The 27,311-nt window shown below is 41.8% G+C and overlaps 2 protein-coding genes across 5 annotated transcripts in view; both read right to left on the bottom strand.

Annotated features, from left to right (window-relative positions):
- Positions 1 to 20,428, bottom strand: part of LOC139567927 (CREB-binding protein-like) — a 68,098-nt gene extending 47,670 nt beyond the window's left edge. For all 4 annotated transcript variants that reach the window (XM_071389538.1, XM_071389540.1, XM_071389537.1 and 1 more), the window contains exon 1: positions 19,565 to 20,428. In XM_071389538.1, coding sequence (XP_071245639.1) covers positions 19,565 to 19,652 — 88 coding nt within the window. In that variant the 5' untranslated portion in view covers positions 19,653 to 20,428. The remainder of the gene's footprint in view (positions 1 to 19,564) is intronic.
- A 362-nt stretch (positions 20,429 to 20,790) lies between these two features.
- The window catches only part of LOC139567929 (adenylate cyclase type 9-like), an 83,386-nt gene continuing 76,865 nt past the window's right edge, over positions 20,791 to 27,311 (bottom strand). The window contains exon 13 of the mRNA XM_071389543.1: positions 20,791 to 27,057. Coding sequence (XP_071245644.1) covers positions 25,641 to 27,057 — 1,417 coding nt within the window. The 3' untranslated portion in view covers positions 20,791 to 25,640. The remainder of the gene's footprint in view (positions 27,058 to 27,311) is intronic.

Raw genomic sequence — 27,311 nt, forward strand, 5'->3', positions numbered from 1 at the left:
CACTGCTCTTACTCCCTCATTTTTCAGAATACAAGCCTGAAACAATTTCTAAAGACTGTTGACATCCAGTGGAAGGCATAGGAACTGCAATTTGAGTCCTAAGTCAATGGATACTGTAATGGCATTGAATAGAAAACTACAAAACCCCCCCAAAAAACTACTTCCTGAATGGATTTTTCTCAGGTTTTCACCTGCCAATATATGCATATCATATATGCATATCATATCTTCTTGGCCCGAGTAGCAGGCAGTTTAATTTGGACAGGCTTTTCATCCAAAATTCCAAATGCTGCCCCCTACACTAGAGAAGTTAACACCAATGTGCAAAACCGATGTCAAAGCTGGCGTGCATACCTAAACTCAAAAAAAGAAACGTCCTCTCACTGTCAACTGCGTTTATTTCAGCAAACTTAACATGTGTACATATTTGCATGAACATAACAAGATTCAACAACTGAGACATAAACTGAACAAGTTCCACAGACATGTGACTAACAGAAATGGAATAATGTGTCCCTGAACAAAGGGGGGGGTCAAAATCTAAAGTAACAGTCAGTATCTGGCGTGGCCACCAGCTGAATTAAGTACTGCAGTGCATCTCCTCCTCATGGACTGCACCAGATTTGCCAGTTCTTGCTGTGAGATGTTACCCCAATCTTCCCCCAAGGCACCTGCAAGTTCCCAGACATTTCTTGGGGGAATGGCCCTAGCCCTCACCCTCCGATCCGACAGGTCCCAGACGTGCTCAATGGGATTGAGATCCGGGCTCTTCGCTGGCTATGGCAGAACACTGACATTGCTTTCTTGCAGGAAATCACGCAGAGCGAGCAGTATGGCTGGTGGCATTGTCATGCTGGACAACATACATAAATACTACTATGGAACGCCGTTTGGTTCTTTGCGTGTCAAAAGATAGTCAAATAACACTATTTGACACTTCAAATAACACAGTTCTATGATAGAATGTTGTGTGTTCTGAATTTGCAAGTGCAGTGTCAAAGCTGTACCAAAAAGTCTGCAAACACCGGCCACGAATGATGTGTTTACAATACTGCATTGGTAATAAAGCATTATTTGTTTGACCGCAACTTCTGGGGTAGCGAACTAGCTTTAGCTTGGTACCTAGCTAGCACCAATACAACCAGCCTGAAAACATTGACCAGTGGAAACTGCAGTCATTTTCATTATTTTTAGCAATGAATCCTTGTGAGTAAGTATTAGCTAGGTAGCCACTTGTTGTTCGCCTGTTAAAATTGAACTTCAGTTCATAAAAATAAATAGCTAGCCAGCTACTTAACCCTGTTGCCAAAAGCTAACGTTATAAGCAGCCAGCTAGCAACGCTCGACCGGACCGGGTTATGTGTTGTGAAGCTAGGCACAATAGTGCAATTTGCGGTTTGACTTCAAAATAAAAGTACCTCTTTGAAAGTGATGCAGAAGGTTACAATTGGTGGAATCATGCCATATTAAGACTAGATCATGTTCAACAAGGTTGCAATGTGAAGCAATGACATGGGGTATCAGTCTACTCGGTGACACCCACAGAACAACTGTGAAGAGTTTAAGCAAATATTAGCGTTATAGCTCTTATCGTGGGACTGTGACTGTGTGAAATCACCTCCCCAGTCAGCCTATTGTGTGTATTGACATTCATATTGCACTGTACACCAAAAGATTAACTAAGTATTGGGGATCAACTAAGTATTGGGGATCAATGAAACGGGGTATTAGTCTACTCAATACCCAATATATTTTTTCCCAACGTCCTCCTCAGAGTTATCAGACTCCAAAACATCCATGCAGTATTCTTTTTCCTCGGGAATAGTGTTCAATACACATAGGCTGACAATAAATGTGGCTAAATTCAGTTGTTTCAGAGTCCCGCAATAAGAGCTACAACGCTAATGTTCTCTGGGTGTCTCTGAGTAGACGGATAGCCCAATTTCATTGATCCACAAACCATAGGTAAGGCTGTACAGTGAAATAAGTATTCCCCCAATGTAATACTGAAGTATAATAAATCCAGTGTGATTTCAACAGATTTGTCAAATTAACATATTGTCTAATTGTTGATTTAATATAACATTCCAACCTCGTTTAGCATGATCTATTCTATTATGGCATAATTCTACTATTTGTATTCAATGACATACTTGTATTTTGAAGGCTAACCGCAAAGTACACTGTTGTGGCTAATCCTTATTGTGGCTAGCTTCACATTGATGGGTCCGACCACCATTAAGCAAATAAGAACTGTTTTATTAATTATGGTTATTTTAGATGACACCTAGCTATATAGTTAGCTAGCTAACTATAGCTACAGATGTCGTTTTACTATGTTTTTGGGGAAAAACATTATTTGCATCCATGAACTCCATCTTATTTTTTTATGACCAGCACTGCGAGACAACTTTACCAGCATCATAGCATACGTAGATGAATCGTTGTGACATATGAAATACGAGTGAGTGTAATCAATGTGTAATAACTACATTAAAAAAATTATGAACGCGTTAAATTATTATGTGACATGCAGTCATATTCAGGTCCTGACACGTCAAATAGTGTTATCTTTTTTGACACGCAAAGACCCAAACAGCGTTCCATAGAAATCCTGGTTGAGAATGTAACGATTGAACAAATGAACAACAAAACAGCACAGCAAGTAAGTGAAAGAAATAGATTTTGATAATGTTTTACTGTAATGGGGACATACGTAAATGCCAACAAAATAACTTTTTGGCCAGTGTGGTGTGTGTGTAACCTTTATTTAACTAGGCAAGTCAGTTAAAACTTCTTGGAACTACAGGGGGTGCTGTTCCGCATTAGCATATTTGGGTCTCCAAATTAAACTGCCTCGTGCTAAATTCTTGATCGTACAATATGCATATTATTGTTATTATTGGATAGAAAACACCTTCTAGTTTCTATAGAAGTTGGAATTTTGTCTCTGAGTGGTACAGAACAATTTCTACAGCACTTTTCATGACAGGGTTCAGATTTCAGAAATTTTTACCTCTGATCTGGAGTCTGTTTTTAAGGCGACAGTGAATGCTATGAAGAAACCGACACTGCCTACGTCTTCCTCTGGGTGTCTGTACGTCATCACGTTTTGAATGAAATCGATGGGACATTCACAGCCATTATAAAAGACCAAAATGTATAGGCACCGCCCTTTCTCGTCGTGCGCCTGAAGCGTGAAGGCCATCGGACTTGCCTCGTTCCAAATCGTTGTCTAACCAGCAATATTTCTCCGGTCATGTTTTCAGTCGTTATAGTTGTTAAAAACATCATAATGTAGTTAATTTGAACCGTTTTATAGCAATTTATATCCGTTTAGTGCGATTTTGAGGAATTTATTTGTTGTGCACTCTGAAACTTTGGACACGTTTTGGGGTGTCGGTCGTTGGTGGTGGACATTTCGAAGGACAGAGGACATCTATCGACCAAAAGACGTTTATAACATAGAAAGGATACATTGCCCAAGAATCTGATGGAAGAACAGCTCAAAGTAAGCAATATTTAATATGATAAATCGTGTTTCTGTCGAAATATTTTAAACGCATATTTCGCCATTTTGTTTGGTATAGCTTCACTTGGCGAACCCTGTATTGAAAAGTAAGGATAATTTAAAAAATGTAAATCAGCGGTTGCATTAAGAACTAATTTGTCTTTCGATTCTTGTCAACCCTGTATTTTTTAGTCAAGTATATGATTAGCTTTCAATTAAACTAGATCACTCTGATAGATGACGTCAGACATATTGAGGCTTGATTTCCTAGTATTTTTATTGTGTAACCACGGTTTTGTATGGCTAAATATGCACCTTTTCGAACAAACTGTATATGTATATTGTAAAATGATGTTACAGGAGTGTCATCGGAAGAATTCTGAGAAGGTTAGTGAAAAAATTAATATATTTTGGCGGTGATTACGTTATAGCGCTCTTTGGCTGGAATCGATGCTCTGGTAACGTTTGCACATGTGGTATGCTAACTTATCGATTTATTGTGTTTTCGCTGAAAAACGCTTAGAAAATCTGAAATATGGTCTGAAATCACAAGAACTGGGTCTTTCCATTGCTATGCTTTGTCTATTTTTATGAAATGTTTTATGATGAGTAAATTGGTCATACACGTTGCTCTATCTAGTAATTCTAGTCGATTTGTGATGGTCGGTGCAATTGTAAACTGTGATTTCTACCTGAAATATGCACTTTTTTCTAACAAAAACTATCCTATACCATGAATATGTTATCAGACTGTCATCTGAAGAGGTTTTTTCTTGGTTAGTGGATATCAATATCTTAGTTGAGCCGAATTGGTGATAGCACCTGAAGGAGTAAGAAACTGATGGAGTTAGAATAGTGGTGTATTTTGCTAACGTGTTTAGCTAATAGATTTACATATTTTGTCTTCCCTGTAAAACATTTTAAAAATCTGAAATGGTGGCTTTATTCACAAGATCTGTATCTTTCATCTGGTGTCTTGGACTTGTGATTTAATGATATTTAGATGCTACTATCTACTTGTGAAGCTATGCTAGCTATGCTAATCAGTGTGTGGGGGGATGGGGGGTGCTCCCGGACCCGGGGTAGAGGCTCGTTAGAGGTTAAGAACAAATTCTTATTTACAACGACGGCCTACCCCGGACGATGCTGGGCCAATTGTGCGCCGCCCTATGTAACTCCCAATCACGGCCAGATGTGATACAGCCTGGATTCGAACCAGGGACTGTAGTGACGCCTCTTGCACGGAGACACAGTGCCTTAGACCGCTGCGTCCATGTGTGTGTGTTAACTATTTAACTGTACTAGAATGCTTAAAAAGGCCACAAATTCTAAATATCGGCATCGGTTGTTTTTGGCAAGGAAAATATTGGATATCGGTATCGGCCAAAAATGTCATATCGGTGCATCCCTAATAGTAAATGGCCTGAATGTACTATTATCATTTATCCACCATCTTTGATAGTACTACAACTACGGGGGGCGGGACGGAGCAGAGAGCTAAAGAGTTTTGTCCTCGCCCAAGTCCTCTGATTGGCTCAGCTCCAACTTCAGACACTTGAGTCAAAAACCACAATGTGCCAGCTAGTCTATTTCTGTGTATTTTTCATACCAGTGTACTTTGACCTCAAATTGCGTGCAAGCATGGTACGCAAAACGCGTGCAAGTTGGCAGGTCTGCTATCGCTCCCAATTCCATCTCCCAGCCCCAGTCCATTCACCACACACTTGATTCCATCGCAACGTGCTAATGAGCTAATTTGCTAACTAGCTAGCGCTGCTTGGTGAGTCTACTGCTGATCCACACCACAGTGAAGAAGCAAAAAAGTAGGAGGACGGGAGGGATGGAGGATGATATTTAAGAAGAGTGATAAATGAGGACGGTGTTGACAAACACAGTTAACAGCTAGACAGGCAGTGAAAATACAGCATCACTCGAGGGGGCAAGCGTATTTGGGTAACACTGTCAGGAAGCGTGTTTTGACAGTTAAACAGCCAGTGAAAATACATAATCACTGCATCACTCAATGTTGGTTCCCCATAGGGAAGGGAGAAGGGGGAAGAGTATTTGGGAAACATCGTTAGGAAGTGTGACTGGGAATTGTGGTGGAGGGAGACAATTGAAGACATGACAGGGGATGAGACTCAGTGGATACAACAAATGAACCCAAACAGAACTTGCTAATTAGATTTCTGCAGGGCTGTGGAAATTGACTTAAGGGTTAATAAAATGCAGTCATGGATTTTACCCAGTCTCAAAGCCGAATGGTTTAGATTGCTTGGAATTTTACGGCAGAAGCTCCGACCAACCATGCCTGTGCAGATCAATTTTTTTTATTTTTTTTTTATTGCCGTCTTTGATGAAATTACCCTTTCATGTAAAAATAACAGAATACCCTGACAATTTAAAGCAAAACCACACTTTCTGAAGAAACCACTGTTTATCCTGCACCAGTGCTAGAGTTTCCTGAAGAGTGTTGCTGGTCAGGTTTCTTAGAAAACCCTTCAGAGCGCCTTCTCTTATCTTCTGATTTCTAGGAATTTACCCCGTCTTGGCGTAGCCTTGGCGTAGCCTCTAGCTTTCAGAAATCTGCATTGTTAACTCAACTCAAAAGAAGCCCAAATATTGAACAGAGCAGTAGCTGAGTTTATCTGTCTGGATCAAGTACAATTCTGTGACTTTGGTCATGTCTACACTTCACACTTATGTGACTTCTATCAGAATACGTAGATCGCATTGAAAAGACGGGTCTAGACGCACAAAAGTTGCTTTGTGGTCTGATCTAGCTGACCAATTCAGGAGGTGGTCAGGGATGCACAGTGTGCAGATTTCTCAGTCGATGCAAATCAGGCTACCGAAAGCGCATACAGTGGGCGACGTCATCGGCACTCCTCCAACAAGTCTGCAGAAAACTTGTGTTTTGGGGCCGAGAGGTACCTTGTCATTATAACTTTGGAGGGAATACGTTCCTAGAGCGTGACGAACGTGTCTCGCTGGCATCATAAATGCTTGCCAGCTAGCTAATGGTGGTTTTGGAGAAGCGGCTTCTTCCTTGCTGAGCAGCCTTCCAGGTTATGTCGATATAGGACTTGTTTTACTGTGGATATAAATACTTTTGTACCTGTTTCCTCCAGCATCTTCACAAGGTCCTTTGCTGTTGTTCTGGGGTTGATTTGCCTTTTTCGCACCAAAGTACGTTCATCTCTAAGAGACAGAACGCGTCTCCTTCCTGAGCGGTATGACGGCTGCATGGTCCCATGGTGTTTATACTTGCGTACTATTGTTTGTACAGATGAACGTGGTACCTTCAGGTGTTTGGAAATTGCTCCCGAGGATGAACCAGACTTGGAGGGCTACAATCTTTTTCTGAGGTCTTGGCTGATTTATTTAGATTTTCCCATGATGTTAAGCAAAGAAGCACTGAGTTTTAAGGTAGGCCTTAGTGTACAGTGGGGAGAACAAGTATTTGATACACTGCCGATTTTGCAGGTTTTCCTACTTACAAAGCATGTAGAGGTCTGTAATTTTTATCATAGGTACACTTCAACTGTGAGAGGCGGAATCTAAATTCCAGAAAATCACATTGTATGATTTTTAAGTAATTAATTTGCATTTTATTGCATGACTTAAGTATTTGATACATCAGAAAAGCAGAACTTAAATATTTGGTACAGAAACCTTTGTTTGCAATTACAGAGATCATATGTTTCCTGTAGTTCTTGACCAGGTTTGCACACACTGCAGCAGGGATTTTGGCCCACTCCTCCATACAGACCTTCTCCAGATCCTTCAGGTTTCGGGGCTGTCGCTGGGCAATACAGACTTTCAGCTCCCTCCAAAGATTTTCTATTGGGTTCAGGTCTGGAGACTGGCTAGGCCACTCCAGGACCTTGAGATGCTTCTTACGGAGCCACTCCTTAGTTGCCCTGGCTGTGTGTTTCGGGTCGTTGTCATGCTGGAAGATCCAGCCACGACCCATCTTCAATGCTCTTACTGAGGGAAGGAGGTTGTTGGCCAAGATCTCGCAATACATGGCCCCATCCATCCTCCCCTCAATACGGTGCAGTCATCCTGTCCCCTTTGCAGAAAAGCATCCCCAAAGAATGATGTTTCCACCTCCATGCTTCACGGTTGGGATGGTGTTCTTGGGGTTGTACTCATCCTTCTTCTTCCTCCAAACACGGCGAGTGGAGTTTAGACCAAAAAGCTCTATTTTTGTCTCTTCAGACCACATGACCTTCTCCCATTCCTCCTCTGGATCATCCAGATGGTCATTGGCAAACTTCAGATGGGCCTGGACATGCGCTGGCTTGAGCAGGGGGACCTTGCGTGCGCTGCAGGATTTTAATCCATGATGGCGTAGTGTGTTACTAATGGTTTTCTTTGAGACTGTGGTCCCAGCTCTCTTCAGGTCATTGACCAGGTCCTGCCGTGTAGTTCTGGGCTGATCCCTCACCTTCCTCGTGATCATTGATGCCCCACGAGGTGAGATCTTGCATGGAGCCCCAGACCGAGGGTGATTGACCGTCATCTTCAACTTCTTCCATTTTCGAATAATTGCGCCAACAGTTGTTGCCTTCTCACCAAGCTGCTTGCCTATTGTCCTGTAGCCCATCCCAGCCTTGTGCAGGTCTGCAATTTTATCCCTGATGTCCTTACACAGCTCTCTGATCTTGGCCATTGTGGAGAGGTTGGAGTCTGTTTGATTGAGTGTGTGGACAGGTGTCTTTTATACAGCTAATGAGTTCAGACAGGTGCAGTTAATACAGGTATTGAGTGGAGAACAGGAGGGTTTCTTAAAGAAAAACGAACAGGTCTGTGAGAGCCGGAATTCTTACTGGTTGGTAGGTGATCAAATACTTATGTCATGCAATAAAATGCAAATTAATTACTTAAAAATCAAACAATGTGATTTTCTGGATTTTTGTTTTAGATTCCGTCTCTCACATTTGAAGTGTACCTATGATAAAAATTACAGACCTCTACATGCTTTGTAAGTAGGAAAACCTGCAAAATCGGCAGTGTATCAAATACTTGTTCTCCCCACTGTATGTAAACTTCTGACCCACTGGAATTGTGATACAGTCAATTCTAAGTGAAATAATCTGTCTAAACAATTGTTGGAAAGATTACTTGTGTCATGCACAAAGTAGATGTCCAAACCAACTTGTCAAAACTATATTTTGTTAACAAGACATTTGTGGAGTGGTTGAAAAACTAGATTTAATGACTCCAACCTAAGTGTATGTAAATATCCGACTTCAACTGTAGCCCTGGCTCTCCCACTTCCTCAATATCACTCCCTCCTTTTCTAATCACTGTCTTTCCCTCTAGTTCTCTCCCTCCAGCTCTTCCTTCTTTCACTTGCTCTCACCACCACTTCTCCCTCTCTTTCAGCTCTTAAGGTTCTCTGCTCTTAGTCACTTGCTCTCACCACTACGTCTCCCTCTAGGTTCTTCACTCGCTTAGTGGCTGAGGCCAGCAGTGAGTGGCACAGTTTTCTGTCAGAGCCAGGCGCCTTCACACACACAATGTCCCGGTCAGTCAATCACCAAGTCAAGCATGGCTTATTTTCACAGCCGTTGTGAGCCGAGCACACACACACACACTCCTTCTCCTCCCTCTTAAACACACACACAGACTACTTTCTGTCCCCTCAGATACACACACGCATGTACACACCTCTGCCATCCTTTGAGCAGCAGGGAGCTGGCGATGGGATCTGTGCTGACTTTATATTTCCTGGCTGGAGTAGATTGCAAGAGCACGAAATAGAGCAAGAAGAGTGTCCATTTCAACACAACGGGGCCAATGACCCAACTAAACCAGATGTCAAAACTTGGAGACTAGCAAAACTAGGCTATTCAGGAACCACCCTTCCTTCTCCAAAACCATTCACCCAAATGAAAAGTGCTTCTCAGGTATTCAGAGGGGACTTCAACTTGATGGATGAACAAGGCATATTTGCTTGGGGTGAGAATTTGGGGTATTTTCTATTAGAGCTGAGACAATAAACCGAAAATTACTGACACTGACATTGCCATCCTCTTACTGAAGCAAAATGCTTAAGTCGGTAATTTCCGGTGATTTTGCTACACAACGTTCCTGTAGATTGACCAATGGTTTAAGAACAACAGTAATATACGCATTGTGTTGATTCCTGCTATGAAATATCTGCCTGTTTCGTTTTGCTGTTGGCTGCTGACTCTCACTCCCTCCCCCCACTGACACAGAGGGAGAGATGCATTCTGAGAAGCACAAGCAAATGACCATTACTCAAAATACTATTGCAGGAAAAAGTTTTTAAAGCAACTACTGTTGTTCTAGTCACAGCTTTCTGTGAGTATATCATGCATGTCTCACCTCTTAATATCCAGTTTGTGGCACCACTTCTCAACCGGAGTAGGCTGTAGTGCGCCATTTGCGGTAAATAGACCGACATCAAGAAGCCTAGGCCTAGCACTGGAAAGTTTTTGTAGGACATTGTGTTTTAAATTCACACTTCTTCAGGTGTTGAATAATATATCCTATATAGGCCAATATGCACAAAGATGTTGGCAAACTCTCTGAAGAGTCAAAAATAAATCTGATAATTCTGGATCATATTTTGACAGGTTGCACATTGAAAAATCAATCATGCATTTCTTGGCTATGTTAGATGAAATAGCTTAGTTGTTGATAGGCTACCATCTCAGTTGTCTTACTTGGCACTAGAGGTCGACCGATTATGATTTTTCAACGCCGATACCGATTATTGGAGGACCCAAAAAGCCGATACCGATTAATCTGACGATTTATAAAATGTATTTGTAATAATGACAATTACAACAATACTGAATGAACACTTATTTGAACTTAATATAATACATCAATAAAATCTATTTCAAATAAATAATGAAACATGTTCAATTTGGTTTAAATAATGCAAAAACAATGTTTTGGAGAAGAATGTAGAAGTGCAATATGAGCCATGTAAGAAAGCTAAAGTTTAAGTTCCTTGCTCAGAACATGAGAACATATGAAAGCTGGTGGTTCCTTTTAACATGAGTCTTCAATATTCCCAGGTAAGAAGTTTTAGGTTGTAGTTATTATAGGACTCTCTCTATACCATTTGTATTTCATATACCTTTGACTATTGGATGTTCTTATAGGCACTTTAGTATTGCCAGTGGAACAGTATAGCTTCCATCCCTCTCTTCGCCGCTACCTGGGCTCGAACCAGGAACACCGACAACAGCCACCCTCGAAGCATCGTTACCAATCGCTCTCCAAAAGCCGCAGCCCTTGCAGAGTAAGGGGAACAACTACTCCAAGTCTCAGAGCGAGTGACGTTTCAAACGCTATTAGCGCGGACCCCGCTAACTAGCTAGCCATTTCACATCGGTTACACCAGCCTAATCTCGGGAGTTGATAGGCTTGAATTCATAAACAGCAGAGCTGCTGGCAAAACGCACAAAAGTGCTGTTTGAATGAATGCTTACGAGCCTGCTGGTTCCCACCATCGCTCAGTCAGACTGCTCTACCAAATCATAGACTTAATTATAACATAATAACACACAGAAATACAAGCCGTAGGTCATTAATATGGTTGAATCCAGAAACGATCATCTCAAAAACAAAACAATTATTCTTTCAGTGAAATACGGAACCGTTACATATTTTATCTAACGGGTGGCATCCATCAGTCTAAATATTCCTGTTACATTGCACAACCTTCAATGTTGTCATAATTACGTAAAATTCTGGCAAATTAGTTCGCAATGAGCCAGGCGACCAAAACTGTTGCATATACCCTGACTCTGCGTGCAATGAACGCAAGAGAAGTGACACAATTTCACCTGGTTAATATTGCCTGCTAACCTGGATTTCTTTTAGCTAAATATGCAGGTTTAAAAATATATACTTCTGTGTATTGATTTTAAGAAAGGCATTGATGTTTAGGTACACGTTGGAGCAACGACAGTCCTTTTTCGCGAATGCGCACTGCATCGATTATATGCAACACAGGACATGCTAGATAAACTAGTAATATCATCAACCATATGTAGTTATAACTAGTGATTATGATTGATTGATTGAGTTTTTATAAGATAAGTTTAATGCTAGCTAGCACCTTACCTTGGCTTCTTACTGCATTTGCGTAACAGGCCGGCTCCTCGTGAGGCAGGTGGTTAGAGCGTTGGACTAGTTAACCTCTTGACGCGAGGGGTCAGATTTTTTATTTATTTTTTATAAATAATGTTCCCAAGGTAAACGGACTATTTCTCAGGCCCAGTCGTATAATATGCATATAATTTACAGATTGGGATAGAAAACACTCCAAAGTTTCCAAAACTGTCAAAATATTGTCTGTGTTTATAACAAAACTGATTCTGCAGGCGAAAACCTGAGAAAATCGAACCCGGAAGTGATTTTTTTATTTTATTTTTTTATCTGTGTTTCCTGGCCCGTCTTTCTTCCATTTAAAGGGGTATCAACCAGATTCCTTTTCCAATGGCTTCCTCAGGCTGTGACCAGGCTTTAGACATAGTTTCAGGCTTTTATTTTGAAAAATGTGCGAGATTTTTCAAAACTAGTCAGGTGTCCTCTGATTAGTTCCTGCGCGCGAGAGGGTAGCTCTCCATTTTCTTTTTCTCTCTTATTGAATAGGTTACGGTCCGGTTGAAATATTATCGATTATGTTTGTTAAAAACAACCTGAGGATTGATTATTAAAAAAAATTGACATGTTTCTACGACCATTACGGATACTTTTTGGAATTTTCATCGAACGGAGCAAGGCTTTGGTTTTCTGAACATAACTTGCAACCCAAATGGCGTTAAAAAAAAAGAAAAAAAGTACTATTTATCGAACAAAAATAACATTTATTGTGTAACTGGGAGTCTCGTGAGTGCAAATATCCGAAGATGATCAAAGGTAAGCGATTAATTTGATTGCTTTTCTGACTTTCGTGACCATGCTAATTTGGGGCTAGCTGTTCGACCATTGATTGATACACTCACAAAAGCTTGGATTTCTTTCGCTGTAAAGCATATTTTCTAAATCTGACACGATAGGTGGATTAACAACAAGCTAAGCTGTGTTTTGGCATATTTCACTTGTGATTGCATGATTATAAATATTTTTAGTAATATTTTGCACCCTGCAATTCAGCGGTTGTTTAGGAAAAGGATCCCGTAAAAGGGATCCGTAGCGCAGAGAAGTTAACTGTAAGGTTGCAGGTTGTAAGATTGAATCCCTGAGCTGACAAGGTAAAAATCTGTCTTTCTGCCCCTGAACAAGGTAGTTAACCCACCGTTCCTAGGCCGTCATTGAAAATAACAATGTGTTCTTAACTGACTTGCCTAGTTAAATAAAGGTGTAAAAAAAACTAAAAAAACTTTTGATAAAAAAAATAAAACACATTTAAAATCGGCAAAATCTGCGTCCAAAATTACCGATTTTCGATTGTTATGAAAACTTTAAAATCGGCCCTAATTAAAAATCGGCAGATACTTTTACTACAGGAATTGTGAGGATAATGCACGTTACTGTTTCACCAAATCATTGTTTTAATAGCCTGTAAAAATAGGACGTTTGGACTGAGGTGAGCGTGTAATGTGACCAACTAAAAATGTAACTTGCGACACGTTAAAGGGTGGCAAAATGCAAATAAATGTTCAGTCAGGAGCCCTGGAAGACAACTGTCGTTATCAGATAGTACGCGATGCAAGAGCTGTTCAAATTTTCTTTAGCGATAGTTTCTTACGCCTCATCACGCCATCCATGTCCACTTTCATTCATCCCACCCTCTCTCTTTTCAAGTTGAGAACTGACAGATGTGAGTGGGAGACGCAAAAATTGCAATATCTGCTAATGGGGACAGATTGGTATATAATGAGAAGAAACCGTGAAGCTTAAATATAAACTGCTTAAAAGGTGTGAAGTGATTGCAGACTGGCATTTAAAACTGCCAATTACGCTGTAATATGGGCCAGGCTCAGCCGGCGCAAAAAGACGCTGTCATAAGTGCTTTCCTGGGGGTGGGTGTTAAAAGGAACAACCAGCTTTCATATGTTCTCATGTTCTGTGTTCCTAATAGGGATGCACCGAGGTTACATTTTTGGCCGATATCCAATATATTCCTTGCCAAAAAACCTGATACCGATATTTAACATTTTAGCGGCCTTTTAAGCATTCTTGTACAGTTATATAGTTGAAACACACAAGTTATTTTGTTGGCATTTACCTATGTCCATGTGTAGCGCAGTATTTTTCGTGGCATCATTACGTCATCTACCTACATTATATAGGTATGCACGTCAGCTTTGACATCAGTTTTGCACATCGGTGTTAAACTAGACATCGGGCTGATGCCGATGTCTTCAAGTCTTCAATATTCCCAGGTAAGAAGGTTTAAGTTGTAGTTATTATAGGACTATTTCTCTCTATACCATTTGTAATTCATATAGCTTTCACTATTGGATGCTCTAATAGGTACTTTAGTATTGCCAGCCTAATCTCGGGAGTTGATAGGCTTGAAGTCATAAACAGCGCAATGCTTGAAGCACAGCGAAGAGCTGCTGGCAAATGGAGGAAAGTGCTGTTTGAATGAATGCTTACGAGCCTGCTGCTGCCTACCACCGCTCAGTCAGACTGCTCTATCAAATCATAAATTATAATACACTGCTCCAAAAAATAAAGGGAACACCTAAACAACACAATGTAACTCCAAGTCAATCACACTTCTGTGAAATCAAACTGTCCACTTAGGAAGCAACACTGATTGACAATAAATTTCACATGCTGTTGTGCAAATGGAATAGACAACAGGTGGAAATTATAGGCAATTAGCAAGACACCCCCAATAAAGGAGTGGTTCTGCAGGGGGTGACCACAGACCACTTCTCAGTTCCTATGCTTCCTGGCTGATGTTTTGGTCACTTTTGAATGCTGGCGGTGCTTTCACTCTAGTGGTAGCATGAGACGGAGTCTACAACCCACACAAGTGGCTCAGGTAGTGCAGCTCATCCAGGATGGCACATCAATGCGAGCTGTGGCAAGAAGGTTTGCTGTGTCTGTCAGCGTAGTGTCCAGAGCATGGAGGCGCTACCAGGAGACAGGCCAGTACATCAGGAGACGTGGAGGAGGCCGTAGGAGGGCAACAACCCAGCAGCAGGACCGCTACCTCCGCCTTTGAGCAGGAGGAGCACTGCCAGAGCCCTGCAAAATGACCTCCAGCAGGCCACAACTGTGCATGTGTCTGCTCAAACGGTCAGAAACAGACTCCATGAGGGTGGTATGAGGGCCCGACGTCCACAGGTGGGGGTTGTGCTTACAGCCCAACACCGTGCAGGACGTTTGGCATTTGCCAGAGAACACCAAGATTGGCAAATTCGCCACTGGTGCCCTGTGCTCTTCACAGATGAAAGCAGGTTCACACAGAGCACGTGACAGACGTGACAGAGTCTGGAGACGCCATGGAGAACGTTCTGCTGCCTGCAACATCCTCCAGCATGACCAGTTTGGCGGTGGGTCAGTCATGGTGTGGGGTGGCATTTCTTTGGGGGGGGCCGCACAGCCCTCCATGTGCTCGCCAGAGGTAGCCTGACTGCCATTAGGTACCGAGATGAGGTCCCTGGGTTCCTCCTAATGCAAGACAATGCTAGACCTCATGTGGCTGGAGTGTGTCAGCAGTTCCTGCAAGAGGAAGGCATTGATGCTATGGACTGGCCCGCCCGTTCTCCAGACCTGAATGCAATTGAGCACATCTGGGACATCATGTCTCGCTCCATCCACCAACGCCACACCACAGACTGTCCAGGAGTTGGCGGATGCTTTAGTCCAGGTCTGGGAGGAGATCCCTCAGGAGACCATCCGCCAATTCATCAGGAGCATGCCCAGGCATTGTAGGGAGGTCATACAGGCACGTAGAGGACACACACACTACTGAGCCTCATTTTGACTTGTTTTAAGGACATTACATCAAAGTTGGATCAGCCTGTAGTGTGGTTTTCCACTTTAATTTTGAGTGTGACTCCAAATCCAGACCTCCATGGGTTGATAAATTTGATTTCCATTGATAATTTTTGTGTGATTTTGTTGTTAGCACATTCAACTATGTAAAGAAAAAAGTATTTAATAAGAATATTTCATTCATTCAGATCTAGGATGTGTTATTTTAGTGTTCCCTTTATTTTTTTGAGCAGTGTATAATAACTAGAGGTCGACCTGGACATGACACAGGGATTCCGTGGCCACATCATCACGTGATAACTTTTTTTACTTCGCACAAGTTGGGACAGGAGCTCCTCAAGAGGAAGCTGACGATGGTAGGAACAGTACAAAAATTTAACAAGTCAGAGCTCCCACCTCAGCTGTTGAATACACGTAACAGGCCTATCAATTCCTCGAAGTTCGCATTCAAGGCTGACATGTCCGTAGTGTCCTACGTGCCAAAGGCAAAAATGTGGTACTCATGAATACGCTGCAAAGGGATGGGAGAATCTGTGGCCAGGAATATCAAAAACCAGAAATAATAATGATAACAATGCCACAAAAGGAGGGGTGGACAATTTAGACAAGCTGGTGACTGGCTACAGCTGCAAAAGAAGAACCCTATGCTGGCCACTTGTGATTACCTTCAACATCTTGGACATCTCAACGTACAACACGTTTGTCATCTAGATGGCGTTGAACCCAGATTGGAACAGAGGGAAGCTCCAGAGGAGAAAGCTCTTTCTTGAAGAGCTGGTCATGGCATTGGTAAGACCTCAAATCCAGAGGAAACATATCCCAAGGAACCCAGCTTCTGCAGCCATTGTGAGTAGGATTCATGGATGCTGGTGCACCATCCGCCCGACCCACAGAACCAACAACTACAATACCGGAAGTGTGAGTGGTGTGTGTCTGACTCTCCTACCTTGGCCTGATGTAACTATATATGTGAGTGAGATGTTAGTAAAATTCCTGAACTAAGCATTTCCATCATTCTAGATTGCAGCCAGTAACAACAAGAAGAAGCTCTGCAATGTGTGTGGACCCAAGAAGGACAGGAAGATAGTACACATGCATCAAGTGCAAGAAATACATTTGCAACACACACACAGTAAAACTCTGTCTCTCATGTGGTGTGTAGACTGGCCTTAATTTGTGTTCAATGAGGCTCATTTATAATTTCCATAAAATACTGTATGTAAAATTGGTCCTTACAATTTGTTGAGTTCAAAGCAATAAACATCAAGTGATGAAAACCTTGTTTCATTTATATTTGTTCAAGACAAACATGATTTATTCCACCCATGTCTTGATTATAATAGATTTGTTTACAAAAATCACATTTTATCCGAAGAAAACCGCAGTCAGTCAATATTAAGTATTTTTACGTAAATTGTTATGGCTGTATTGTTTTAAAAACCCAATAATATTATGGGTCCATCAGCCCAGCGAACATTGGGTGAATAACAAAAACATGAACACCACACAAGGTTTAAGTGCCTGTAGGTACCAGGCACACCAGTTTGAGTGTCAAGAACTGCAACGTTGCTGGGTTTCTCAAGCTCAACAGTTTCCTGTGTGTATCAAGAATGGTCCACCACACAAAGGACATCCAGCCAACTTGACAACTGTGGGAAGCATTGGAGCCAACATGGGCGAGCATCCCTGTGGAACGCTTTTGACACCTTGTAGAGTCCATGCCCTGACAAATTGAGGCTGTGCTGAGGGCAAAAGGGGGTGCAACTCATCAGGAAGGTGTTCTTAATGTTTTGTACACTGAGTGTACTGCATGTTTGCTGCAGAGAGACAATAGACCGCATGAGAAAACAAGGTTGTGATAAGGCAAGTGTGCTGAAAACATGTTGGCTCACTATTTAAAAAGGTTGAGGACAAGCTATAGGATGAAAAATACAGGCGTATAGGCGCAGGTACAGCCGACTAGCGCTAGCTAATGCTACCTACAGGAGCAAAATATATTTCTCTATTTTACAAATTGACACTTGGAGTCAAATATCGATAGAATATCATCCAAAAATGACATTACAATATGTAAATGTTTAGATTCCCTCCCATTTAACATGAATTGTCATTACTAATCGTTGATTTAACAATTAGCCTCAAACGGATACGATTTAGCTTGTTTTTTGTAATTAAATTTCTACTTTGGGATAGTAATTTCTGAATGAGTTAATCTGAATGAGCAGAGCTATGCCTCTTCACTAAAAACTCTAGAGAATGACAGCCAAGATATAAACTAAGCCAGTAAATAGCCAGCAAACAACGAACCAACCTCCTTCTCTCCAACTACCTTTACGCAATGGTGCTGTTCAACACACACGACTTACTACAACGGCCTGCCTTGAGAGTAGCTGCTGAGCACACAAGTAGCTAAGCCTAGAGCTGGCTACATCAAGACGTGGGCAATGTGTGCACTAGTACGGCACACACCCACTGACTAAAGTATTGGTGATGAGGGGAATTGAAGGGGGAGGGGGCAATGTGACCCTGCTGGGGTGACAGATGGCCTGAATAGGGGGTGAGGGGCACGTGTTTGCACTCTGTGACTTCAATGAAAGGCGTACCCCCACCCCCCCACCAAGGGAGTGATGTGCAACCCAAACTGGGACTCTGGGCAGGGACCCAAAGTCAGGGCAGGGGATGCTCCTACGGGGCTCTCCAGGCATGACCGAAGACACTAAGGGGGAAAATGCACACCGTGTCTAGGGTAATTTACTGCTAACAGACCCTAGTGTTCCCACACTTCCAGGCTCTGCTGGGCTAAAATGGCAATTGGAGATTGAACACTTGGGGTCGATAATAATATATATAGCAGGGGTTGGATGCGTTAGGGGATTTTACAATGGATTGTGTGCGAATAACATGGTCATCACCAAAGATATGTTGCATTGGTTATTGTCTCTGTAGCCAATATAGTGAAAGAGGCATGGTGCATTCACACCTACAATCCGCACATTCTGGGTCAGTAACTTTTTATCGTGAACATTTGAAAGCGGTAGGCCATACAGGTGTATTCTATCAGCAGTGGGAAACCCATATGAACAGATATGGAGCATGATATAGCAATGAAAAGTGACAACTGTCAAGATATTGGGACATAACACCGCATTTTATCACATTGACACAACATGCAATCAAATGCATGACAGTGTGGGAGTGGGACATGATAGGCCTATGGTTAAATTACTTGAATCTGACCATGGCATCAGTTGGCCTACTCTGAGCCAGTTAGGCGTGCAGCAGGGTGCAAGACTGTGCCTAAACTGTTTCTGCAAATAAAGGCCTGCTATCAAGATGTTTGACGAAGGTAAACATGGACATCATTTAGCTGAGTCCCCAATCACTATAATAAAGTAATTCCATTTTGATAGGGGTATAACGGTTAGTTTTCAACAGAGTATCTGGCATGATTTAGGCCAGGAATGGGCAACTCCCGTCCTCGGGGCCAGAGTGTTGTTACTTTTCCCCCCATCCCTTGGAAACATAGCTGATTAAACTAATTGTATTCTAAACTGAAGACCATGATTAGTTGATTATTGGAGTCAGTTGTGTTAGCTGGGGCAAAAGTGACACCAATCAGCCCCCCGAGGACTGGAATTGCCCACCCCTGATTAAGGCTGTCACCAATGACATTTCGACAAGTATGTTGCTACTTTGCGCTGAAGGGTAGCCATGTTGACATAGCAGATCAAGCAATTGCTAAACATGTCTCTAGCTAAACATCTAAGCATTAGCTAGTTAAGTGTTGCTTTAGTTAACAATAGCTTTATAAAAACTAAAATAACTAGCCCTGTTTTCCAACATGTCAGAAATGACAGGGATGGACGCGTAACGTTGGCAACAAAGTTTTGTTAGCGGCCAAGCTAGCTAACTAAGGTTTGCTAACTGCTTTGTACAGCTGTTTGAATGACAAACGTCAATTGAATGAATAACTAGTTAACGTTAGCTAGCTAAATATCTGGACACACAGAACAAGTCATACAAAACAAATAACATTTTACTAACTAAAGTAGCTAGGTAACGTTAGCTAGCAGGTTAAGTTGGTTTGTGGGCCTTCCTTACCTGGTCCATCTGACGCTGACAGCGCAGGTGAATTCAGCTTCGGTCGCTTTGAGTTGGGAGGTCCGACGTCGAGCAGGTTTTCAGCCATTGTGATCTTTAATGGATTTCTTATTTAATTATTTGAAAAAAGGAAATTCCTGGGACAGAAAAGGTTGTTCTGACAACCTCCACCTTTCTCTAGTTAGCACGTTAGCAAGCGGTTTGCTCGCTAACGTTGGCTAACTGGCTAATTTTCTAGCAGTGAGGGTGAAAATTTCAAAAAAGATGCAACAGCGCCCCGCTTCGCCACCGCCATTCAACCCATGATAATCCAACAACCAACACCCACATTATCGTTAAATAACCCCAATAAAAAAAATCCCATGAAAAATGTACGTTAAAATTAAATCTAAAAACATTAACATGGATTGTATTCCTGTCCCATAAATCGCTAATTTTAGATGTTCTAACAGCTCATTTTTATGACGTCAAATGTCTTCATGCAAAAATGGTTTGAAGCTCCATAAAATGCACAACTGCAAAAAAATTATATATTTTTGCAAAACTGTCAGTAAGAAGCTGTCTCTTCTCCGGTTATCCCCGGTAAACAATACTGCTCCGAACGGCGATAGGGGCTCGAGCGCCGCACTTACGTGAAATCAGATATACGGGGTATTCTTGCCGACGACGACCGATCGAATTCCCGTTTTTTCGTCAAAAATACTTCAGAAATTGTGAAAATACTTCGTTTTCAGGGGAAGTTTGCCGTTAAACCTCGGTTTGGATGCTCAATTTCTAAATAAAAATTTGTGATCTACCGAAATCCTAATTCCGAGCCACGACAAGATGGCGGCTGTTGATTCCTTCGGTACAAAAAGTTTTTTTCTCTCTTTTCCAGATAGATAGACTGTAGAGGGGGAGGGGTCGCGCAATCACGCCCTACGTAAACCTATGGCAAAAGCTTCGGAATGCGTCACACGAAATTCTCCTAAAATTCCACTACGGGGCGGTAAGAGACCTTATGAGAATTAATATTCACCGTAATAACTTGGTAATAAATAGGCTATTGATTCTTCACGCCAATATCGCTGTTGTAAAGGGAGGCAGTGCAATGCATTGCAAATGAGAAATAACATTTGTGAATTCTTCACTAAAATGTGTGGATCAATGCAGCTAGGCCGAAGTCACTATCTGATCAGTCTTCTCTAACATGAAATATGGCTAAAATGAAGATGACACAAGTAAACAAAGGTTTGGATCCTTTAATTTCTGTACTTTTCTTGATTTACCTGCCAGGCCTACCTTCCCACTGGCCTCATCTCTCCTGTGTATGTTGGCACACAATGTTGCTTTCCTCCTATCACCCAAACAAACCCTCCAATGTCCATCTTCTTTAATAAATGGCAGTGTGATGGACTTTGGATTGTCTAATAAGCCTAATAGGTCTCCACATTAACATCAGGCTCTTGAATTAAGGAACAAAATATATTACTATTGTACTTATGCTAGTTGCAGGGGATTGTTGGTTGTCATAATTATGGTAGAAATATTGCTGCACTTGCAGCATCTAAAATACTTATTTTGACAAGCCCTTGAAAGATCATACGTAATATATCATTCACACAGTCACCCAGACAGCCAGGCAGACGACAAAACAGTTTGATATTGAAGTGTTCTCCTGTTCATCGTTTTTCACAAAAAGTCCAAATCTGGCTCAGGCACATGTACAAAAAGTTGAAACAAAATCATAAATGTGACATCAAATACATATTGCATATGTACATACATAGTGAGTGCCTTGTGCAAATGTATACAGATTATGTTCATCGTGTTTAAAAATGATACATTGGCTATGGTTAATGTGCACAATAACAAATAAACAAACACAATAGCACACTGACTGATTGAAAAAGGCAAATATAAACAAGCAAAAAAACACAACATACATCTCAGATAAAACAAATTAAAACACTTGGCTTTTTTCAATATATATTGTTATCCCCAGTGTGGAAATAACACATTGGAGCTAATTTACTATGGTTAATTTACAATAGCAGTGAAAGAAAGTGAGTGTGCAATTTAATCGCGAGTGAATTATCAACTTTTTTTGCTTGTGATGATAGTTTGAATGTGCTAACACACCCACAAATATTTAGTATATCTGCACCCCAAACAGTAAAAAGAAGAAAAAAAACTATATTGTCTCAACAATTGTATTTACTATGAAGGCCTGGTAAAAGGACTTTTTCTGCAGAAAGAAACACACGCTCAGACACTGGGTCAGTTCAAACAATATATATTTAATCTCTCTGTTCTATGCATTCTTGATGTTTAAGCTTATGTTAATTACTGAATAATTAGTTTGTTCGTTGTTGGCTTTTGTTTCCCAACTCGTATTAGATATTGTATAGCATAATTATCCTGTATGGCTCAGTTGGGTCCTGTATGGCCTGGTTGGTAGAGCATGGCGCTTGTAACGCCAGGATTGGGTGTTTGATTCCCAGGACCACCCATATGTAAAATGTATGCACGCATGACTGTAAGTCACTTTGTTTAAAAGTGTCTGCTAAATGGCATATATATTATATATTCTTTTGAAATATACTTGTTGGGCTCAATTAAAATAGACTTCTGGAGGCTTTATCCATGTCATGAAAGCTAACAAACAAACCCTAAGGTTGGTTAGAAATGTCAAGAGAGGCAAAGAAAGAAATCAATGACCAATGGCGGGAGTGTATGGGTGAGAAGTGGTAGCAAAAAAACTAAGTATGTCCATGCAAACACACACACACACACACACACACACACACACACACACACACACACACACACACACACACACACACACACACACACACACACACACACACACACACACACACACACACACACACACACACAAGAACAAGAACAAAGACACACACACAGAGCAAAGTGGTGAAAATGTCAGACTCAAACAAGAAAAGTCAAAGTCATTCCCTCCCATTCCTCCCATTTTACCAGAGAGCACAGAGTTTGATACAGTTTAGTTTTTACTTATATTCCCTTTTTTATTTCTCAGTATTGGTGAAGGTTTTAGTAAGAGGGTGGCATGCCCATATCCCTCCTCCCTCTTCTGCCTAGTTCCCTTTAAAAAAATTGTCCCTTGGATACCAGTCTTGGTTACTGTGGCCTTTCACTCCAAACTCAATACAAATCGCTACTGTACTCCATCTCACTCTAACTACCAAAATAAATACAAGTGTGATTCAATGCACAAACACTTACTTAAGCAATCATAAACCAAATAGATACACGATTGATGGTAAATACGGTCTGCTTCTGTGGAAGTGAAAGATAAAGTATGGCTTTTTCTTCAAGTGTGATAAATAAAAATATATCCAAATATTTAATACAAAGATCCACAGTACTTTAATTCATAATATAAAAATGGTGTGTGTCGAATTATTAACTATAGTCAGATATATAGAATCTATGAATGTGCTTCAAAGTTATTGGAAGTGGAAAGGCATTTGAGGATAAGAATATCAATAAGGCTGACAATAAGCCACCAAACTTTATCCACACAAGATGTCTAGCAAAAGGTACTGACATATTAGAAGTACATATTGGTGGTAGGTAAACAAAAGTCCCAAACGTTAAACAGACTCAGAATTCTGGCAAGGGTACATTGGCATAATATGAACAACATATAGCACTTAATTCCGATTTAATAGGATTTCTAGATCTTTTTATGGGCACTCACCTTGAAGTTATAGGCCATCTGCTTTGATTCGCATCATATGTTTATAATTTGTCTGATAGCCCACTTAAAGACCCTTAAACTAGCTCTTATTGGTTCTCCCTGCAGTTTAGAGTAGAGGTATCCCCAAAGATTACTCATCAGATTATTCTATCCAAGTCCGAGCATCGACCATTAGGAAGTAAAACACAAAACTGATCCTTGATCAGCACCAAGGGGCAACTTCAACTTTCACTCTTTCTCCTTAGTTAAATAGGCTTGGGGGAAAAAGCACACGCACACACACTTGACACAGATTTTCATACTACTTTCTGTCTGAAATGTTAGACACAAAAGTGACAGGGCTACAGATGAATCCCCTATAGACCCTTTCTTTCAGAAGAAAAAGCTTGAGCAGAAAAGAGGGGAAAAGGCAAGGTGAGAGAAAAGAGAAAAGCGAGGGAGCACGGAAGAGACCTTGGGCACACCACTCTTCACATAGAATTCACAGAGAATCAGTCAGAGAAAGAGAGAGAGAGAGAGAGAGAGAGAGAGAGAGAGAGAGAGAGAGAGAGAGAGAGAGAGAGAGAGAGAGAGAGAGAGAGAGAGACAAAAAAAACAAGTGAGCAAGATGTTGATTTTCTCAAAACAGGAGTTGCAGTTGGAACTGCTCAAGGCGATTCATCATTTCATAAAACATACAATCATCATCATCATTGCTATCATCATCATACTAACTCAACAAAAAATAGTTTTTTTAGGCACTACAAAAAATTTACTCGAAAAGGAAAACGTTGAAAAATATAGGTTGCATTGCACCCAAATAATAACTTGATGAAAGTGGCACATTTTAAGTACATTAATACAGTAGAGCCTCCCTCATGCAGAGGCTGTGATTGGATAAAATATTAAACGTCCCACCTCTCAAACCAGCATGTCACACAAAGCTAAAGACAGCCGTGATTAGCCATTGGTTAAATCTGGTGTCGGTCAAAATAATTTGTTTCTGTGGCAACTAACACAATGGATAGAACTTCATACAAACTTGAGTTTTCACTTCAATACACATTAATACATGTTATAACATGTTAATAAACTGTTTGTAATGAATTCTGTTCCTTTTGGCGAATGTCATACTTTTAACACATATTATCCCTAAAGATTTTAAGTGCTTTCCCATTTTGATATAACCAAAGTCCCTTTAATTTCCTACACTATGATTCCCTTAAACAATTTTTAGATTTGTGCTTTTTCAGTATACTTGTTAGAGTATAATAGTTACTTGAGAGTGCTATAACGTATTTGTTCAGTTTTCTTACTGTCAAGACTGCTTGGTATAGGCTACCATCCCAATTTGCCATTTCCATTTAGGAGAGGTCTAGGAGAAGTTGTGTGAGACCCAGTCAGGAGACCTATGGTTCCGACAGTTATGTTCCACAGACCACTTAAAGAAGCTGTACGGAAGTTTCTTTAAAAAAAATGTGCTTCCTGAAAAGTTGGACATAAAAAAGCGTCAGTGTGAAGATAAATCCCTATGTTGGTTTTCCCTTTAATATTGGGTCTATGTAGCACATCACAAACACTCTAAGCCATCGTCTCAAAGCAGAAACACCAATAACACTGCTTTTTGTCATTCCCTTATTCTACCCATGCTTCTTACCCATAATCCACCACTATCTGGCACGTCATTTATTTCCCTTTACGGTCAGGCGAATAGGCTACAACTGATCAAGTGAAAAACTGAATATGGCACAAACGATAACGATACAATAACAAAACAAATTGCATTGAAAAAACAACTTGTAGTAAAAGAACCACAGCATCATCGGTAGACTAGGTTTGAAATATAGAAAATAAGTCATGCTAAAGATTGTTCCAACCTTTTTTGTGTTTTTGTTCCATATTCATTTCTTGTTCGTTAACGGTTCTTGTCCTGAAGGCACTTCTTTACATATCAACCAAAGCATAAGAAAAATAAAACCTCAACACCAACAAGCAAAAACCCTTTCTCTACTCCTCCTCCTCCCTCCCCCTCCATTATATTGTGCCACAATAACTGTGCTCAACACAGCCCTCCCCCTTCCTATAGAAAAGTGATGAGCCATCATAGCTTGACTACAAGTCAATGTCCAAAGGTCACTCTGTCTGCAGTCACATTTCATCATGTGAAAACATCTGTTTTGGTTCAGAAATGTGATTAATGGATAAGTTAGGGGGGAAAAACTCCTTCCATCCCTACAAACATTTATCTGTAGCTACTTCTGTCTTCAGCTCAGAGAAAGGAGTGCTGATCGAGGATCAGTTTCAACTTTAAAATCATAATGAATAGGATTATATGGATAAGGGGGAGCTGATCCTAGATCAGCACTTGATGGATCAAAGGCGTGACATGAAATCCTCCTTATTGAGCTTTGTCAGCTCATTTGCTTCCTCCTCCTCCTCTTCCTCAGGCTGTGCCAAGGTACAGGGTACTAGCTCCGGGTCTAGGTCCAGGGTAAGGGGGTGAGGGTCCGTGCCCGTAGCAGGGGGGTGGCCAGCCCCAGTTTGGGGGATTCCTGGTGGGGTTGGAGCATCCCTGTACCCCTCTGCCCGATCTGCCCTTACCCCGCAGGGCTTGGCCGGGCCTGGCTCTGGCCCTAGTCCTGAAGGAGCTCCACGGGGTCCTATAGAAGAGGCTTGGGGGGTGAATGTGGAGGAAGAGGAGGAGGTGGGAGGAGTGTAAGAAGAGGATAAAGGAGGAGGAGCTGGCGCATTGGCACCTGCATCAGACTTGGTCGTTTTAACGGCGGCCCCTTCCCCCACGGGTCCAACGGCTGCCTGTGATTGGACAGGTTTCACCGGGGGCAAAACAGCAACTAATTGATGTGGCTGTAGCCAAGGTTCAGCCAATAGCTGCCCACCTCTTTCAGTGCTCCTGGGATACAGGAAGGTCCTCATTTGACCTTTGCCCTTGACGTTGACGGTACCGCGGTAGTCGAACTCTAATCCCATTCTGCTGAGCGCCGAGTGGCTCTCCTCACTCACCTGTACCCGACACTCCACCCCTGTAGAGTCCATGCGACTCGCAATATTCACTGTGTCTCCCCAGATGTCGTAGAGCAACTTGGTAGTGCCGATCACCCCCGCCGTCAGGGGACCATGATTGAACCCGATACGGAGCTTAAACCCAAAGCCTAGCATGTTTTTATTGAAGTCGTCCAAAACACCCATCATCTCGAGGGCGAAGTCGAACAGCGCCCTCAGGTGGTTAGAGTTGGGGTGGGAGTCGTCAATGCACTGCTGAGGGTTCAGCCCGGACGCCGCCATGTACGTGGCGCCGATCGTCTTGATCTTCTCCACGTTGGCGAAGTCCGGTTTCCGTAGCAACTCATCGAAGTCGCCGATGAGCTCATTGAGCACTCGATAACACTCCTTCCCGCCTTCGTAACTTTCCTCGTAGAATTCAGAAAAATTCACAATACTCGCAAAGATGACCCCGGCGTTGTCGTGATTTTTGGAGTACGACTGGGTCACCTTGAGCTGCTCGGCAACGTGGATTGGGATGATGTTGCCTAGCAACCAGTCTGCCTGGTCCCGCATGTTCTGGATCTTGACGCGGTGCTTGTCGGCCTCTATGTTGCCGTGGTAATGGAGACGGTAGCTGACCTCGAACTCGTGGTTCAAAAACCAGACCAATAGAAGGAGGAGGAAGTAGGTGAGTACTGCTTCTGGAACCAGTAGGTCTAGGGGTCTCACGGGGTCCATGGCGTCTGGACGTGGTTCTGGAGTGGACCATGTCTCATTGGTGAGATTACTGGAAAAGAGAAAGAGAAAATGAGAAGAGGGCAGGAGGTAGATGAGGGCAGACAGAGAGAGAAAGGAGTGGTGTGGCGGCTAGACAGAAAGAGAAAAAAAGAAAGAGAGTTAAGAAAGGAGTGTGTAGAGAGATAAGAAGCCTGCAGCATCTCTCTCACAGTTGAGCTTTACCCGTGGCTCGTATAAATAGGACCAGCTAGCCAGTCTGACTCACAGGATCTGTCCCAAATGGCACCCTATTCCCTATGTGCC

This window comes from Salvelinus alpinus, chromosome 2 (genome assembly GCF_045679555.1).
Source record: "Salvelinus alpinus chromosome 2, SLU_Salpinus.1, whole genome shotgun sequence".
Taxonomy (NCBI): domain Eukaryota; kingdom Metazoa; phylum Chordata; class Actinopteri; order Salmoniformes; family Salmonidae; genus Salvelinus; species Salvelinus alpinus.